Source organism: Panthera leo, chromosome B1 (assembly GCF_018350215.1).
Source record: "Panthera leo isolate Ple1 chromosome B1, P.leo_Ple1_pat1.1, whole genome shotgun sequence".
In the NCBI taxonomy this organism is placed as follows: Eukaryota; Metazoa; Chordata; class Mammalia; order Carnivora; family Felidae; genus Panthera; species Panthera leo.
The window spans coordinates 183,094,750-183,114,283 of record NC_056682.1 but is presented as its reverse complement, the minus strand read 5'-3'; the positions used below and the strand labels follow the sequence as shown (position 1 = coordinate 183,114,283).

Below are 19,534 nucleotides of genomic sequence, written 5' to 3'. Positions count from 1 at the left end.
CTGACATGTTGTAATCACCCCAAGTCCGTGGTTTTCATTAGGGCTTGTTCTTGGTGTTGTATATTCTCTGGGTTTGGATGAATATATAAGGATATGTATCCATCACTAAAATGTTATACACAATATCTTCACTGCCCTGAAATCCTCAGTCTTTATTGTTTCTGGTGTTTCTTCTGTTTCTCTCTCTTTCTCCTGGTATTCCCATTACACCTATGTTATACCTTCTGTAGTTGCCTCATAGTCCTGTTTTGTTTTCCTTCAGTCCTCTCTTTACTTTCTGGGTTTTGAAGTTTCTTTCAATACATCTGTCCTCTACCACAGAGAGGTTTTCTCAGCTCTGCCCAGTCTACCCATCAAAAGAATTCTTCACTTGTGTTATAGTATTTTTGATCTGTAGCATTTCTTTCTGGTTCTTTCTTAGGATTTGCATCTCTGCTTATATTGCTTATCTGTTCTTACATACTACCTACTTTATCCACTAGAATCCTTAGTGTATTAATCATGGTGATTTTAAATTCCTGGTCTGATAATTCCCTACTATGTCTGGTTCTGATGCTTTTCTGTCTCTTCAGATTGTTTTTTGCCTTCTGGTATGTCTTGCCATGTTTTCTTGAGAGCTAGACATGATGTATGGGACAAAAGAAACTGCTGTAAATAGACCTGCGGTAATTGGGTGGTGTGGTGTCGGGGGGAGGGGAAGTGTTCTGTAGACCCATGATTAGGTCTCTGTCTTTCATTGAACCTATGGTTCTGGACTGTAACCTTCACAAGTCTTTCTCATTTTTGTTTTTTTGTTTTCCCTTAGGTGAGACAGGATGGCTGGAGCGAGCTGGAGTTGGGTATATCTCTTCTCCCACTGGAAGGCTAGAGCCCAGTAGAGTTGAGCTGAGCCTTGTCAGTTAGGCTCTGATAATACCCTTGCAGGTTAGGCTCTGGTTAACTAGTTGCCCCTGAGGGTAGGCCTTGTTAAGAGGAACAGAGTGCTCTGGAGCACACATCTTTTTCTCAGTTTACAAGGATTATATTCCAATATACCCATCGTAAGTTGAAAATGTTGTAAGTCGAACATACATTTAATACACCTAACCTACTTTAAATGTGTTCAGAACACTGACATTAGCCTACAATTGGGCAGAATAATCTAACACGAAGCCTGAATATAATAAAATGCTGAATATCTTATGTAATTTATTGAATACTGCACTGAAAGTGAGAAAAAGGAAGGTTGTAGGGACACAGAGTGGTTGTGAGTGAATTGGTTGTTTACCCTTGTGATTGCGCCACCGGCTGGGCGATGCCATGCCACTGGCCCTGCCCAGCAGTGTGACAGTATCGTAACACATGTCACTAGCCCGCAAAAGGTGCGAATTCGAAAATCAAAGTACGGTTTCTACTGAATGTGTATCTCTTTCGCACCATCATTAAGTCGAAGAATCCTAAGTTGAACCATTGTAGGTTGGGAACCGTCTGTATTTGGAAGTGGTTTTTTTCCCCTCTACCTGCCAGAAGCAGGAGGAGATTCCTCTTCAGTGTTCCCTGTGGTAATCTGATTGAGCTCCTGGAGGCAAATCTCATGATGCAGTAGGCACCCCTCCCGTCCCCCTCCACCCCATGACTGGATATCCCTGGAGGTTTTACCTCTCAGACTGGCCTGCATTGATCCTGCAGCCCTTCCTCAGTTAGTTTGGGTCCCCACCCCCTCCCCAATCCCCCAGCAGTTTCGGGTCCTTGGCCTCTGCTTCGGCTAAAGTCAGCTGAGGTTCCCTGCATTTGCTTGCCAGTCTCTCCAGTCCTGGGGGCAGCAGTTTGTCCTGGGCCCTCCCCTCTCTTACAGATCCAGGAAGAGTTTACTCTTCAGTCTGGTCAACTTTTTGCTGGTTGTTAGGGTGGACTGGTGACTTCCAAGCTCTTTACACTGGGATTGGAAAACAGAAGTCTCTTCCATAACATTCCTGTCTTTGGGCCTCTTCTGTTCTTTCTTTCCCTTTCTAGGAAGTTTTATTCAGGCTCGTGGCTTTAATTATCATTTTTGTATAAGCTTAGTTCTGACTTCTCTAGTGAATTCCATTCTCACGTTTTGCCTGCTAAGATCTCTAACACAGCATCCTAAATGCTAAAAGAGAGAATGCTAAAGATGCTAAAAAAAAAAAAAAAAAAAAAAAAAAAAGAAATACATTGCTGTCTTTCTTTGTTTTCCTTTCTAGAGAAGTTCACGCTGAACCAATCACCACCTTCCTCAAAATACTGTTTTCTGGGGTTGCCTGGGTGGCTTAGTCGGTTAAGCATCCAACTCTTGATCTTGGCTCACAGTTCGTGAGTTCGAGCTCTGCATTGGCCTCTGTGACACTCTAGAATCAACATCCAGGCAGTTTTTATTGGTGATCTAATCCACTAGGTCAGTTTTTCTAAATTAATCATCACTTTTTTAATTTCCCCTTTTTGCTGCTAGACCTTTCTTTTTTTTTTTTTTTTTACGTTTATTTATTTTTCAGACAGAGAGAGACACAGCATGAACAGGGGAGGGGCAGAGAGAGAGGGAAACACAGAATCGGAAGCAGGCTCCAGGCTCTGAGCCATCAGCCCAGAGCCCAACGCGGGGCTCGAACCCGCGGACCGCGAGATCGTGACCTGAGCCGAAGTCGGACGCTTAACCGACTGAGCCACCCAGGCGCCCCTAGACCTTACTTCCTTAGGGTGATGATATTTTTCTTTTGCACTCATGTTAGTCTGTGTCCTCCAAGAAGCAAACACCAGTAGCAGATTAAACATGCTAGAAATTTATTAGGGGCGTTGCCAGTGAGAGACAAGGGTAGGGAGCTGAGAGAGGCCTTGTCCTGAACTTGGGTGAAGGAGAGAGGGAAGGAAGGAAGGAAGGAAGGAAGGAAGGAAGGAAGGAAGGAGCAGGTGGTGTTGATGGAGCAGACCCTGCTTGGGATTCTCTGTCTCCCTCTCTCTGCCCCTCCCCCATGCTCTCTTGCACTCTCAAAAAGAAATAAATATTCAGAAAAAAATATCGTTGGGGTGCCTGGGTGGCTCAGTGACTTGAGCATCCGACTCTTGGTTTCATCTCAGGTCGTGATCTCTTGGTTTGTGGCTTCTAGCCCCGTGTTGGGCTCTGTGCTGCCAATGCAGAGCCTGCTTGGGATTCTTTCTCTCTCCCCCTCTCTCTGCCCCTCCTGCGCTCTCTCTCTCTCTCTCTCTCTAAAAATAAATAAATAAACTTCTAAACATTTTTTAAAAGTTTAGAAAATACTGTTTTCTTCTCTTTTTTTTATTAAAAAAATTGTTTTTAATGTTTTTATTTATTTTTGAGACAGAGGCAGCATGAGTGAGGGAGGGGCAGAGAGAGAGGGAGACGCAGAATCTGAAGCAGGCTCCAGGCTCTGAGCTGTCAGCCCAGAGCCCGACGCGGGGCTCGAACTCACGAGCTGTGAGACCGCGACCTGAGCCGAAGTCTGACGCTCGACCGACTGAGCCACCCAGGCACCCCTTTTCTTCTCTCTTCTATGTTATTTTTGTTGCTGGTATCCCTGTTTTACCTACAACTCAGGCTTGATGCTCCAGTCTCATCTTTGTCTGCATTTTTGTTTCCTCTCTGAGTTGTTTTAGTCTTTGATTTCTGACTTGTCTTGCCATTGCCAGTCTTTTCCTCCTTTAAAATCCATTTCGACGATTACTACTTGATTAAAACACTTTGGAACATATTTTGTTTTCCTCTTCCCCTTCCCCAGACTCAGCAACTTCTAGTGGGTCTTCATAGGCTGGTTGTATCAAGCTGTAGTGTGCAGCAGCGAATCACCTGGAGGACGTGTTGAAACCCAGGTTTTAACTCTAGAATTTCTGATTCCGTAGGTCTGGCATGAGACCCAACAATTTGACTTGCTGACATGTTCCCAGATGCTGACATTGCTGGCCCAGGAACCACACTTTGAGAGTCACTACTAGAGTCTACCACATACAGCCCAGACTTCTTCATTTGGCATTTAAGACCTTTTATGTCCTTCTAGCCATTGTCATTTACTCTGCATCTTCTTGGTGATGCACTCTCTCCTCCAGCCACAGTTAACTGCAGACAGACTGCTCTTCGTACACATCCCATATTTTTATATGCCTCTCCGGGCATTTCACTCATGATTTCTCCGTTTCTTTCTGTATGTTAAATTATATGCAGCTCATAAGATTAATTTTAAGATTTAGCAGAAACAGAATGTCATCCATGTAGTTATTCATCCATCTATATAGAATGTCTTTCCAATAGTCCTCGCTATTTTACTGTGTGTGTGTGTGTGTGTGTGTGTGTGTGTGTGTGTGTGTGTGTGTGTTCCTCTATTACTCTTCTAAGCCAGGGACGCCTGGGTGGCTCAGTTGGTTGAGCAACTGACTTTGGCTCATGTCATGATCTTGCAGTTTGTGAGTGTGAGCCCCGTGTTTGGCTCTGTGCTGACAGCTCAGAGCCTGGAACCTGCCTCGGATTCTGTGTCTCCCTCTCTCTGCCCCTTCCCTGCTCATGCTCTGTCTCTCTCTGTCTCTCAAAAATGAATAAATGTTAAAAAAAAAAATTATTATTCTTCTAAGCCAGAGAAATTTCTTGCATTTGGTTTTCCCATATGGCATTTGTTGCTTTATAGTTCAGTGTGACCCTTATTTTCATTTCATTTCCTTCTGGCAGACAACTCTGTGTTTTACCTGTCTCTCATTAGTTACATAGTATATGTATGTGGTGATAGTAGGAAATTAAATTCTTTCTGTGGCTATAACTAGGAGGTCAAACAAGCCTCCTAGCTGGGATTGTCATATTCAGAGAAATAGGAATACCACCGTAGGATCATCATATTCGGAGAAATAGGTCACAGAGGTCCAAGCAGGTAGGGGGGGCCGGAGGAGTGGCAGGTGCCAGGCAATCCAGCTTTGTGAAAGGCATTTGGCACACTGGGGGCTGCGTGCACCCAGCCCATGCCTGCCCTGCCACCATGATGCCCAGGAGGAAGATCAGGTCCACTGAGGGAGCAGTGAAGGAGGAGCCCAAAAGGGGCATCAGCAAGGTTTTCATCTAAACCTGCTTCTGCAGAAGTGGAAACCAAGTCAAAAATGACAGCAGGAAAGGCTAAATCTTCAGATAAAGAAGTGCAAATGAAAGGGAAAGGGGAGCAAAACGAACAGGCTGAAGTGGCTAAGAAATGAGAGGAGACTTCCCCGCAGAAGACAGAGAAACTAGCAATTAGGAGAGTCGCCTCTGATGCAGCAGGAGAGAAAAAGCTCAGTCTAATTAATATTGCATACCATGTCTTTATCAGTGGTCCCTACCTCCCTTCTTATACAGTCCAGAGGAACTATTTTGTAAATGCAAGTTTTTAATAGTTCTACAAACAGTTTTAAGGAGAGAGTCCCACCTTATCCCATTTTTTTTTTTTTATGTGTAATTACTTTTTAAAAGAAGCAAAATCATTTCCTGGTTGTTTATTTTTTGGTACAGCCCGAAAATGGTGGGATATTGAGTGTGGGAGGCTTTGATCATCTTGGGTGTCAGCCTGATATTCCAGGCTGTAGTATTCCAAGGGGTAGTTTTATATCTTATAACACAAAGCATATTAAATGGTAACTTGATGTCAGTCATGCATTTAATATATCTTGAACATTTTAAATGATTTCTGTTCCTGTGTTGCTTTTGGTAGAATTGTTTCTTCAAGAAAACCACTCCTTGAAATCTTGGCTCTCCCTGTCCTAATTTTGTACACTCTGTAACAGCTTTGGTTATTGTACTCCAGTTTTCCTAGTAACTTTGTTAGTGTGCCCTGACGGATGAAAATTTGAGTGTGTGGTGTATATGATACAGTGAATTAGTGGGCCGTAACTGTGTAACATTGTATAATATATAAAGATATTGGTACTTAATATCTGTTGAAGGAAAATTTGCCTCCAGATTTTAAGCTGGAAAGTCACCAGAATAGCTGCTTAGAAAAGAATCATAAGTGCATGATTTTTTAGGTTTTTGGTACGTATGTGAAGAGCTGTATACACATTGAAGTGTCTGTGTACTGATCCTCAGAACAGCCAATAAAATCTCAATTATGACAAAATAAAACAACCAAAAAACACAAAGAAACAGGTTATAGTTACAACCCTGAGTCTCACTGATGGAAGTATTTTAAACACTTCAACCCTGAAAAACCAAACAATGATAAAAAGACATGAAAAAGTATAATATATGGCAAATTAATGTCATCTCTTAAAGGTTGGGTTAACAATCATGAGAGATGAGCAATACATTTAAAGTAATATCTTTTTAATGAATAAAATTGTGCCTATGAAAGATAATGAATTTCTTGAAATTCTTGATGGTTTAAATATTTGAGGTATATCTTACATTCAATTCAGTGCAGAAATTTTAGCTTTACAGTTTCATGAATTTTGACAAATGTATATACCCATGTATCCAGTTTTGATACACTTGTGCCATTTTGATTCTCAAATTTTGAAACTGTTACTTTCTTGTGTAGAAGATAGCGAAGAGAAATCTTTGTGTTGCTGTAAAATCTATTAAGTGTGATTGGTCATAATTTTCCTTTTCTTTCCCCCTGCTAGTTTATTTCCTATACTTTTCCCAGCTATGTGATAACTAACCAGAGATCTAAGGATTGGGGTAGGAGGATTCTTTCCTTTCTCCTTGGCAGAGGCCATGTAAGGCTACTGGGAGGCTCATTCACCTTCCTGTGTGGCTGTAAACTGTATGTTCTCTCCTGTTAACTGTCGATTCATTCACTGTTCGTGCTCCTTGCAAAAGCGAATTTTTCCATCCAAGCACTTCATCTCATCTCCTGTCTCCTGTGGACAACTTGAGGACAGTGCTTTAGCAATGTACCGTTTCCTACTGATCTTTCCCATCTGACTCAAACCTGCCATTGTCTTGCACCTCATAAACGCAGCAGTATGAAAACTTCCAACTCTTTGTTCTCCCTTTGGTGATTGCCCAATTCCTTTCTTCTTTTTTTCCAACAAGTTCCCTCAAAAGGATTTCTGTACTAGTTTTCTCATCTCATTCTTGAAGTCACTTAAGCTTTTGCCTCTGTTACTCCTCCAAAACTGTTCTAACTATGCTCCGATTTCCGTCTGGTCTTATTTTCCTTCTGCTTATACGGCTTTTAAGAACAGTTCCAGCAGTACGGGACTTCCTGTGATAAACCCTTACTGTTTGTCCAAAAAGGTTTTTATTTTGCCTTCATCTTTGGAAGCTGTTTTTGCTGGGTAAGAATCCTAGGTTAGCAGTTTTTTCTTTCACACTTTAAGTGTGCTTCCTAAGTGGTCTCTGGATTATGTTCTCTGACAATTCTGTCCTCCTTATCTCTGTTCCTCTGTTCCTATTGTGTTTTCATCCCCTCTCCCCCCTCCCAAGTTGCTTTTAGATTACTCTCTTTATCCCTGACTTTAAGCTATTAGATTATGATGTGTATTGGTGTAGTTTTCTTTATGTTTCTTGTCTTGAAGTATATTGATCTTCTGGGATCTGTGGGTTTATAGTTTTAATAAAATTTGGAAAAATTTCGGCCATTATTTCTTGAAGTATACTTTTTTTGTCACTCCCTCTTGGCTCCTTATGGACTCCAATTACACTTATGTTAGGCTGTATGAAATTGCCCCACAGCTCGCTCTCTGATTTGGATAGTTTCTCATGCTTATTGTATTTAGGTTTGCTGATATTTTAGTCTGTCATGTTTATTATTAATCTCATTCAGTGTATTTTTCATCTCGGTAATTGTAGTTTTAATGTTTAGAATTTTGATTTGGGTCTTTAAAAGAAACGCTTTGACCTTACATGTCTGCAGTAACACACTCAGAATTTACTTTAGCTTCTTGAATATATAGAATATAGCTGTAATAACTACTTTAATATCTTTGTTTACTAATTCTCTCATCTTTGCCATTTTTGAATTGGCTTTGAATTTTCTCCTAGTTTTGGGTTCTATTTTTCTGTATCTTAGCATACGAGGTAGTTTTTCATTGGACGCCAGACATTGTAGATTTTACCTTGTTAGGTACTGAGTATCTTGTGTCCATAGAAGTGTTCTTAAGCTTTATTCTAGGACAGGGTTAGGTCACGTGGGAGCACTTTAATCCCCTTGCCTTGTATTTATAAGCTGTTTTGAGGGCAGAGTCCATGTAGAATTTAGTCTGGGGTTCGTGTTCCACAGTACTGAGACAAAACCTTTCCCACAAATTATGAGATTTTTCACTCTGTCTTATTGGAACAAGCACTATATGTAATCTGCTATATGTAATCTTCAGGGATTGTTTCCTCTAAATTTTTTGTGTGTCTTCTTTCCTTAGCTTGCTATGGCTTTCTTGTACTCACGGGCTGATCAGTAGTCAGTAAAGACTCCAGGCAGCCCCTCCCTCCCTCCCTCCCTCCCTCCCTCCCTCTCTCTCTCTCTCTCTCTCTCTCTCTCTCTCTCTCTCTTTTAGATAATCCACGCTTCCCTCTCTGTGCAGTCCACTCTTCTCTGTACCGAGTCCTGTAACCCCTCCTCTCCCTAGTTCTCCCCAAGCTCCCACCTCCACCTCTTCACCTCAGGAGGCTGCTGGTCTCTGCCTGATTCCCCCTTTCTGTGCATTATCCTGAAAATTCTGGAAGTTCTCTTTAGGAATTAATTTAGGGCAGTCACAGGGCATACTGTATTTAGAGTCTCCAGGAATCACTGTACTTTGTTGTCTTGATGTTCATGGCAGTATAGAACCTTATTTATTTGTTTACTATTGAATAGACTGATGGAATCATAGGTAGTTTTGTTAGAGATTTTTGGATTATAATCAATAATAATCTCGAAGAGTAGTCATTATATAGGTGATGTATTGGTTCCTGTGAAACAAACTTCAGCTCATAAATACATTGTGTCTTACAAGTCTTTGTAAATTAGTTGTTTGACTCTGTCGTCTGTCATCTCTCATCCGATCATTCAGTTGAATTAGTGTCATAAATACTGGGTAAGTTCTCCAGCTAGCGCATAAAAGGCTGTGGTTTAGTTTAAATGGTGTTCAAAGTCATTGTGAGGCCAGTTGAACTCTGAGCTGTTCTGAGAACAGAATATTAAGGAGGTCATTGGTGCATTTATTGTGGGTAAACTAAAGATTGACTGATGGGTTTTTGATGTTGGAAATTTAGGGAGTGGGATTAAGGGCTGAAATGGTACTGTAGCAGCTGGACAAAGTGTAAAGGTAAGATGTGGAAACCGTCCAAATCAGCTTGAAATTTTCATTAGTATAGATTTTTAATGTTTGAAAAAAAATTGAATGTAGGATCTGAAGAATTTTTTCTCAGATATTAAGTGATTTACCTTTTTTCATTTGTAATTCCATGAAAACATGTCCCAGTTGCCTGTGTTCTCTTAGGTTCTGTGTAGGTGTCATCATTTGTCTTAGATGAGAAGATCAGAGTTATTAACACAGAACTATCTTAGCACTAGCCCGTGTCCCTGCATTGTTACAGCATTCTGTGTGGTAAGTATCAAGCAGGATTTGATATTGCTGCTCCGTAGATTTAATTCTTAGACCAGTGATTATCAGTGGCGTTTTATAGTGCCTCAGAGTCATCTTCTGGCATTTCAAGAAATGATGCAAAGCAAGGCAAAGATTTAACTCATTATCTTAAAAAATGATTTACATGAAATAGCTGAGTTGTTGAGTGTTTACTGTATACCAAGCACTATTCTTTACACTTCATATGAAATAAGCCACTTAAACCTCACAACCTGTTGATACATGACTCTGGTCACCATTTTGCTGACGAGAAAACTGAAGCACAGAGAGGGAAGTAACTTACTAAAGTCATACGGCAAATAGTAAATTTGAGATACAACTACACTAGTATGTATCGGTCTGAAGATTGAGTCTGCACTCTCAACCACTGTGTTCACTTTTGGGATGAAGAAATATGGACAATTCATGCTTTATTAACATGGTATCATTTCTAAGAGTTTGGGAATCAGTGCATTTTTCAGAATATCCAGGTTAGGATGGTGGTGTGAATAGTGGTGAAGGACTTAAACTTTGGAATTCTTTAAAATTTATGTTGGTATTAGGTTTCCTAAATAACTGTATGAAATGGAATGAATTGCCAACCCTCCCTTAGCCTTAGCTTTTTCGTCTTTACGGGTGAGAATAACAGTGATCCTTTCTGGTATGCATTCTTTCCCATTAGACATTATACTAAGCTATTTTAGTAATCTTTTTAAGTTTATATATTTGCGGAAGGGGGGGGGGAGGAAGAGCCATACTGTCAGTGCAGACAGAGCTGGATAGGGACTCAAACTCATGAACTGCGAGATCGTGACCTAAGCCAAAATCAAGACTTGGATATTTAATCAGCTAGGTCACCCAGGTGCCCTGGAACCCATTTACTTTAACTGACTCACGTATCAGACCTTGGACACTGTTGATGACAGATTTCCTTGGGAAGATCTCTGCTTACATTGTCAATGAAAAGGCTGTGGTTTTCCTCTTCATCTCTGTGTTAGGTATGTATTTTGTTTCAGAGGTCTGAAATGGTTGTCTTAAGAATATTAGGAAATCCTAGCTTCTTAAATGTCTATTATTTTCCAAAATGTATATTAAACCTACCAGACTACTCAAGGTGAAAGTAATTTATTCAGGCTTTAAACTTCAACAGCAATAATAACATTGATATATAAAAACGACTCAAATTACTTTTATTTTCTGACACTCCTGTGTGCTAGGTATGCATTTTTAAATGAATTTTCTTCATAACCATTTGTGTTAGGTAATTTTATTTTCCTCACTATACAGAAGAGAAATACGAGGCTAAAAAGAATGTAAGTAGTGGAGTCAGGTTTTGAATATAGTCTGTTACACTCAGAGTCTGAGTGCTTAACTGTGATGATAAATCACCTCTCCATGAATATTGAGATCTTAAAATCATATATTTAAAAATCAAAGGGGAAACACTTATGTGTCATTGTTATGTCATGGAAATCAGGACAAGAATTGTGTAGCCCAAGCCTCCTCAGGAGCTGAACTGGAAGTCATCAGGAATCGAGCCAGTTCCTGGTGCCATTTCTTTCTTGCTGTGCTCTCTTTCGTTTCTTTCTCTTTTGGCGTTTTGACTTCTTCTGTATGTGGTTCGTCTTGACTGTTCATAGAGTGATACCTTCGACACCAGTTTCCTTATCACCTTAAAGATCCAGAACCATCACCAAGTGACCTAGCCTTTTATGGTCGGAATTGCAGTTTCTTGTGAAATAGAATCCTTTCATCCTGGTCATGCTCTGGATTGTTTTCTTCTGGGTCAAGTGTCCATCCCTTAGTCACATGGCTGTGGCAGTGGGTGATAGGTTGAGTGAAGGATGAGCTACACTGATGTTGGTAGGGGAAGAGGTATAGGCTGAAAAGGGCCCCAGATATGAGTGCACTATTATGTGTCAGACTTTATTAAGCACTACTATAAAAATAATAGCACAAATATAAATGCAAATCTAATAAAAACAAAAAATGCATAGCATCACAAATGTAAAATATACATACAAAATACAAAGTAATGTGTATATTAGAGATATAGGGAACTGAAATCAACTTATCATCTAAAAGTTAACTTCCTGAAACTGGATATGTAAATTCCATAATGGTATTAAAAGAATATATTTAAAAGATTCATCTGGGTGAATGTTTTTGAAAAGAATATTCAGTAGTCATTTATTTGAGTACTTCTGTATTTGTATTGTCAATTCAGGCTTTCCTATAGTAGGTTTAACTAGGCGCATAATTGGATATGTTTAGCCAGGAACTCTAATGTAATTTGCAGTACATTGTTTGAAGATTTACCTCATAGAATTTGAATCTATTTTCTGATTTCTTAATTCACAGATTTCAACAAATAAGAAGTGTTTTTCGTTTTCTCATGCATTTTCAATTATTGGTGACTGCTTTTAAAATTTCTTCTGTTAGCCTGTCTCATTTCTACAATTTGCACTTCTTTATGAAGTTAAAGAAAAGTCTGAACAGTCAGAATGCTCTATAGGATATTGGGAAGAGAATTTAATGGAAGCTGATGAGTTCTAGTATGTTTGGTTGAGTTAAAAATTTTCCAACTTAATTTCAACATAAAGTGATTCTGCTTTCTAGTCACATTGTGATAAAAATGTTGAAGATATAGGAGATACAGACTACACTTCTATGTGGTTTGTTATGAATTGTATTATTTTGGGGCTGTGTTTTAAAACAGAAGCATATACTCCAGGGAAAATATAATTCTGTGCATTTATATAGTTTTGACCCACCTTTTGTAAGAGCCAGATAGTTCTTTTACATTAAGTGAACTATGTAGATAATCTTCATGAGCTTTTTTTTAATTGTCCTTCTTTGATACCTAAATTCTTTTATTTATTTATTTTTAAATGTTTGTTTATTTTGAGAGAGAGCAAGCGGGGCAAGGGGCAGAGAGAGAGGGAGAGAGAATTCCAAGCAGGTTCCGCCTGTCAGCACAGAGTCCAGTGTGGGGCTCGATCCCACAAACTGTGAGATCGTCACCTGAACTGAAATGAAGAGTTGGATGCTCAACCAGCTGAGCGACCCAGGCACCCCAATTCTTTTATTTTGTTAAACACGTAATTTGGCAGATGTCTATACACATCCTAGGCTTTCTAAAATAGTTCAGTAGCTAGAATGTCTCATCTAGTCCATGTATGGAAATTAGCTCTATTTTCCAAAATATATTGATCCTGAACCCACAGAACTCTATTTTTATGTTGTGTTCATGTAGTGGAAAGAATTTCCTAGGACATTGGTTTTCTTTTTTTATTTTTCATGTATCACAAGTATGAAACAGTTGCCATTTGTTCCAAGTGGCTGGACTATTTCCAAGGCAGGCTTCCTCCCTGCTTTTTTCATCATCGTGCTTTTCAATATAGAATTTCTCTCTAGCTCTTGAACCTTTTCCACGCTAGGGGCGGTTTCTGAACATCTCAGTGGCATTGATTTTTCCAGGTATACCTACTAGATTTTGAAGGTATCTGGAAGAGCAAAGAGGAAGGGGCAGAAACAGGAAAAGAGAAAATATGAAATAGAACTAGGCAAGAGTTGTAGCAAAGATTTTAAAATCTTTAAAAATCACTTGTAAAAATGGTATTTAGAAAACAAGGGTGAGGCACTGTCTTTAGAACAGCAAAAATACATACGTAATAGACCTAGATACCTGCCTTTCAAGTTATCTATGGTGAAGGACCAGAGTTTTCATTTCCTGTTCATTACAGATAGGGCCTACATGATAAATACATTTATCACATGCTTGGGTCAGAATTTTTGAAAGTGTATAATTGCTATAAAGGTTTCTAAATGGCTTCTCTCCATTTCTATACATATTGTAGATGAGAATCAGTTTGCTGACTGACATCAGTCCCACGACCACATGTTGAGTAGTAGTGTTGATCCTAAAATGTTTTTTCTTCGTTTTATAACTGAGGTTATTAAAGCTCAGAAAAGTGAAATGATTTTTCAGTATTACACAGCTATTAAAAATTTATTTTTTTTAGGGGCGCCTGGGTGGCTTAGTCGGTTGAGCATTTGACTTCAGCTCAGGTCATGATCTCACGGTTTGTGGGTTCGAGCCCCGCATCAGGCGCTGTGCTGACCGCTCAGAGCCTGGAGCCTGCTTCAGATTCTGTGTCTTCCTCTCTCTCTGCCCCTCCCCTGCTCATGCTCTGTCTCTTTTCTTTTATTATTCCAAAAATAAATAAAAACATTTAAAAAAAAGTATTTTTTTTAGTTTCAGTAGAAAACAATACAAAAGTAAAATTTGACCTTTGTCTGAAGATGATGTTCATTGTCAGCATATAAAAGTCAGAAAAATAGGTCTTGGGGGTTGGGAGTTCTAGGGGATTTTCACTTTCTGCATTATGGATTTCTGAAATAATCTTTTATATGATCTTTTATTTTTGAAATTAGAAACATTGATAAAGATATCAAATAAAATAAAACCAAAACAAGAAAAATCAGTAATGAGAAAAAGCATAATAATACAGAAAACTATTTGTTTCATATAATTAAAGTAATGAGTTTATATGGGGAAAGTATCAAGGGATCAGGGCTAAAAGATTGTCAGGAATAGGATTGGGAAATGGTATATAAGCCATAAAAAAAAAAGCCATAAAAAAAAGTAGTTTGCTTTTTATTTGGGAGACAGTGGGGAACATCTGAAGGATTTTATGTAATGAAGTAACATAGAGCAGGTTGCTTTTAGCAAAGAAAATTTTAGTGCACTCTCTATATTTTATTTATTCTTCTTTAACAAAATTCTTTTCACATTTTTTGTTTATTTGGGGGAGGGGCAGAGAGAGGGGGAGAGAGAGAATCCCAAGCAGGCTCCGCGCTGTCAGCCCAGAGCCCGACACAGGGCTTGATCCTATGAATCATGAGATAATGAGCCAAAAATCAAGGGTGAGATGCTCAAGCGAGCCACCCAGGTGCCTCTTTCCATATATATTTTAAAGTAAGATTAATGGAGGATCTGCTTTAGTTTTATAAAATACTTTAGTTCTGACCACTATGGTCAAATGCCTTTCAGTTGTAAATGATAGCTTCCAAGGTAGGAGAACACAGAAATATGAAGCAGTAGTTGAGATGAGTACTCATTGTGTTTCAAAACACCCTGTCACTAAGTATTTGGTAAAAATGTATAATGTTGAGGCAGTATGCCATGTTTTTGAGCATTAGAAACCTCCTGGGTTGAAAGCTCTGCTGCTTGTGATTTTTCCAACCTTGGGCAAACTATTTTACTTCTTTGGGTCTCAGTTTTCTCATCTATAAAATGGAGATACATAATATAGAACTGTCAATAAAGTTAAAAGACTGTGTGTGTGTGTGTGTGTGTGTGTGTAGATACATAGACATGGTATGTAATGTAGAATAGTAGCTGGTAAATAATGAGCATTAAATAAGTACTTTGTCTTTTAAAGGTTTATTTATTTATTTTGAGAGAGAAGAAGAGACAATCCCAAGCAGGCTTCTCATTCTTAACATAGAGCCTCACATGGGGCTCGAACCCATGAACTGTGAGATTATGAAATCAGTGAAAATCAAGTCAGACATTTCACCAACTGATCTGCCCAGGTGCCCCTAAATTTTTGTTGCTGTTATGATTAGTAGAAGACATTTTGTTAAATAAATTTTATAAGCATATAAGAATAATGTGAATACAAAATATACCAAAAATATACCAGTTATTATCTGAAAATTGCCACCTACTGGATTTCGAACTTTTCTCAGTTTAGAGACTAGAATAGTGCATTTAAGTTTACTTAATTTAGTGTTTTTTCTTTTATAGTTTATCAGAGAAGATATGAAATATAAAGATGCTACTAATAAACACAGCCATCTGCACAGAGAAGATAAGCATATAACTGTTGAGGATTTGTGGAAACAGTGGAAAACATCAGAAGGTAAGACTTTTTAGTGAACTGAATCCCTCACCTGCCCTTTGCCCTACATAGCCATTGTCAACTCACTAATTGCATATGATTTTATGAAAAAAATCAAACTACCATTTTCTGTGAGGATACTTATATTTTAGTAAATTTTCCACTTTTGATTTTGAAAAATGATTTTTATCTTTCTTAGGATTCATTATGGGTCAGCCTGTTGCCAGATAATTTGATACCTTGTACTAGAATAAGTAAGGTAATGCATGTCTGAGAGCTTAAAGTTGTGGCGTATTGCTTCAGCTGTTAAGTGACATTATTATAAAAGATTTATCAAATAAATATGGATCCCAAAGTTGTGTTTTTAATTATCACATACAGTTTTCTGAAGTCTTCAGAAGGCACAGAATGTTTAAGCTTTTCCTTAAATAAGTTCTTTATGAAGTCTCCTAATAGTTGCATGATAAGTTATATAATTTATATTTTATCATTTTTCTGCCCTTAGATCCTCAGGCTGTCTCATGGACAGTAACTAATTGGGGCAGGAAAAGTGTATGACCTGAAACCTCACCTCGATCCCTAATACTAGAAAAGAAGAAGATTATTATTATTATTATTATTTTATTTTTGAGTAACAGAGTCAACCAAAATGTCTTTTTCCAAATGTTTTTATGTTTCTATTCTTTTATCAGTCAACCATTGGTGTTGTGTATATTTTTCTCTGCACCTTTGAATGGTGAAATGAAAGGAGGAGGAAGTTGGGACAGACTGCCACATAAGAGGATAAAGACATAATAAAGTTCACTAGACTGGCTCTGGTAACATTTGGAAATGGGAAAATACAGAATGCTACCCCATTAGTGCTTGGTATTTGTATTAATATATGAGAAGGTTTATAGCGTGCTTTAAAAATCTGTCTCTCCATTTCCCTTCCCTACTACCAATTTGAAGTAGTCGGAACTTGGGTAGTACTAGAAATGAAAGAATATCAGTCTCATGAGGGGAAAGTGCTAGCATGGTGGGAAGCTCCGTAAAACTTAATCTGTGTACAGATATGCCTTGGAGATACCGCAGGTTTGGTTCCAGACCACCACTCTAAAGCGTATGTTGCAGTAAAGCAAGTCACGTGGTTTTTTGGTTTCCCAGCGCATATGCATATAAAAGTTACGTTTACACTATACTGTATTCTGTGAAGCGTGCCATAGATAACATTATGTCAAAGAAGATGTCCATCCCTTAATTAAAAAATGCTTTATTGCCAAAACATGCCAACCGCCATGTGAGCTTTCAGCAAGGTCTCATCTTTTTGCTGGTGGACGACTTGCCTCACTGAGGGTGGCCGCTGACCGGCCAGAGCGCTTGCTGGAGGTGGAGTTGGCCGTGGCAAGTTCTTAAAACAGGACGGCAATGAAGTTTGCCACGCCCACCGACTCTTCCTTTCCTGAGCAGTTTCTCAGTAACATGCAGTGCTGTTTGATAGCATTTTATCCACAGTGGCACTTTTTTCCTAACTGCGAACCCCGCCCCAGCTTTATCAACTAGATTGATGTCATATTCTAAATCCTTTGTTGTCGTTTTACCAGTGCTCACAGCATCTTCACCGGGAGTAGATTCCATCTCAGGAAAACACTTTCCTTGCTCACCCATAAGCAGCTCCTCATCTGTTCAAGTTTTATCATGAGATTGAAGCAATTCAGTCCCGTCTTCAGGCTCCCTTCCTAATTCTATTCTTGCTGTTTCCGCCACATCCGTAGTTACTTCCTCCACTGAAGTCCTGAACCCCTCAAAGTCCTCCAGGAGGTTGGAATCCACTTCTTCCAAACTCCAGTTAATGTTGATAGTTGCCCCTCTTCCCATGAATCACGAATGTTCCTAATGGCATTTCGAGTCATGAATCCTTTCCAGAAGGTTTTTAATTTACTTCCCAGATCTATCAGAGGAATCATTATGGCAGTATAGCCTAATGAAATGTGTTTGTTAACTGGTAAGACTTGAAAGTGGAAATTATTCCTTGATTCATGGGCCGTAGAATGGATGTTGTGTTAGCAGGCATGAAAACAACATTAATCTTGTTGTACATCTCCATCAGAACTCTTGGGTGACCAGGCGCATTGTCCGTGAGTGGTAATATTTTGAAAGGAATCTTTATTTTCTGAGCAGCAGGTCTCAACAGTGGGCTTAAAATATTCAGTAAACTGTGTTGTAAACGGACGTGCTGTCATCCAGGCTTTGTGGTTCCATTTATGGAGCACAGGCAGAGTGAATTTAGCATAATTCTTCGGGGCCCTAGGATTTTCATAATAGTAAACGAACATTGCCTTCCTCTTAAAGTCACCAGCGTCATTAGCGCCTAACAAAAGAGTCAGCCTTTTCTTGGAAGCTGTGAAGCCAGGCACTGATTTCCCTTCTCTAGCTGTGAAAGTCCTGGATGGCATCTCATAGTCTAAGGCTATTTTGTGTGCATTGAATATTTGTTGTGTAGTGTGACCACCTTGGTTACTTACCTCCTGGATAGCTTGCTTCAGCTTCTGCCTAGCCCTTGCTGCTTCACCTTGCGCTTTCACGCCGTGGAGAAATCTCGTGAACCAATCTCTGCCAGCTTCTAACTAGAAATCTGCAACTTCCTCACCTCTTTCAGGCTTCACAGAATTGAAGAGGGCCAGGGTCTTGCTCTGGATTAGGCTTTGGCTTAAGGGAACATCGTGGCTGATTTGATTCTATATCTAGACACTAAAACTTTCTCCATACCAATAAGACTGTTTCACTTTCTTATTGCGTGTACACAGGAGTAGCACTTTCAATTTCCTTCAAGAACTTTCCTTTCTGTTGACAACTTGGCTAACAGGCACAAGAGACCTAGCTTTCAGCCTGTCTCAGCTTTTCACATGCCTTCCTCTCTAGGTTTAATCATTTCTAGACAGATTAATTTTTTTGTTAAAAAATTTTTTTTAGTGTTCATTTTTGAGAGAGACAGACAGACAGACATGAGTAGGGGAGGTGCAGAGAGAGAGAGAGGGGAAGACATAGAATCCAAAGCAGGCTCTGAGCTGTCAGCACAGAGCCCAACACGGGGCTCGAACTCAAGAACCGTGAGATCATGACCTGAGCTGAAGTCGGACGCTCAGCCGACTGAGCCACCCAGGCGCCCTTCTAGCTTTTGATTTAAAGTGAGATGTGATTCTTTCTTTCACTTGAACACTTGTAGGTTATATTATATTATATTATATTATATTATATTATATTATATATATAATATATATATTATATTATATTATAATGTATATATTATATTATATATTATTATATATATTATATATAAAAATATATATATTATATAATATAATATAACATATATAATATAATACATATATTATTAATTGGCCTGATTTCAGTATTGTGTCTCAGGGAATAGGGAGGCCCCAGGAGAAGGGGGTGGGGAACAGCCAGTTGATGGAGCAGTCAGAACACACATATTTATCAGTTAAGTTTGCCATCTTATATGGGTGCTGTTCGTGCCACCCTAAAACAGTGACAGGAATGACATCAAGATCACCAATCACAGATCACCATAACAAATACAATAATGAAAAAGTTGGAAAGAGTGCGAGAGTTACTAAAATGTGACACAGAGACAGGAAGTGAGCAAATGCTGTTGGCAAAGTGGTGCTGGTAGACTTGCTCGATGCAGGGCTGCCGCAGGCCTTCACTTCGCGAAAGGCAAGATCTGTGTGATGTCGGTGACGTGCAACAAATAAATAGAAGTGAGGTAAAACAAGGTCTGCCCTTGTGTGAACTGTCTCTGCAGTACATACGCATTACTGAAGGAGTTAGAGGTCCCTTATAGAGTCTGTTGCGACTAGTATATTTTAGATTTTGGATAAGAATAAGTTGAGTGGAACCCACTTAACTCCGTTTGAATGAAGGAAAAAAGGTGCGGTACCTTGTTATCACCTGGCGTGCTCCCACGTGGTTCAGCCCCGTCCCTTGCTGGGGTAGTTGCAGCATCTGCCCTGTGTCCCCATGCTTGTGCTGTGCTGCGTTCTGTACTCAGCTCAACAGAGTCATCTGCTTAAAATATAAGTCAGGTTTGCTTTGTCCTGTGGCAGCTCAGAGTAAAG

General features: G+C 39.3%; 1 protein-coding gene across 5 annotated transcripts in view; it reads left to right on the top strand.

Moving 5' to 3' along the window:
* Positions 1-19,534, top strand: part of STIM2 (stromal interaction molecule 2) — a 151,780-nt gene that overhangs the window by 74,119 nt on the left and 58,127 nt on the right. For all 5 annotated transcript variants that reach the window (XM_042936730.1, XM_042936729.1, XM_042936733.1 and 2 more), the window contains one exon: positions 15,323-15,437. In XM_042936730.1, the coding sequence (XP_042792664.1) occupies positions 15,323-15,437 (115 nt within the window). The remainder of the gene's footprint in view (positions 1-15,322; positions 15,438-19,534) is intronic.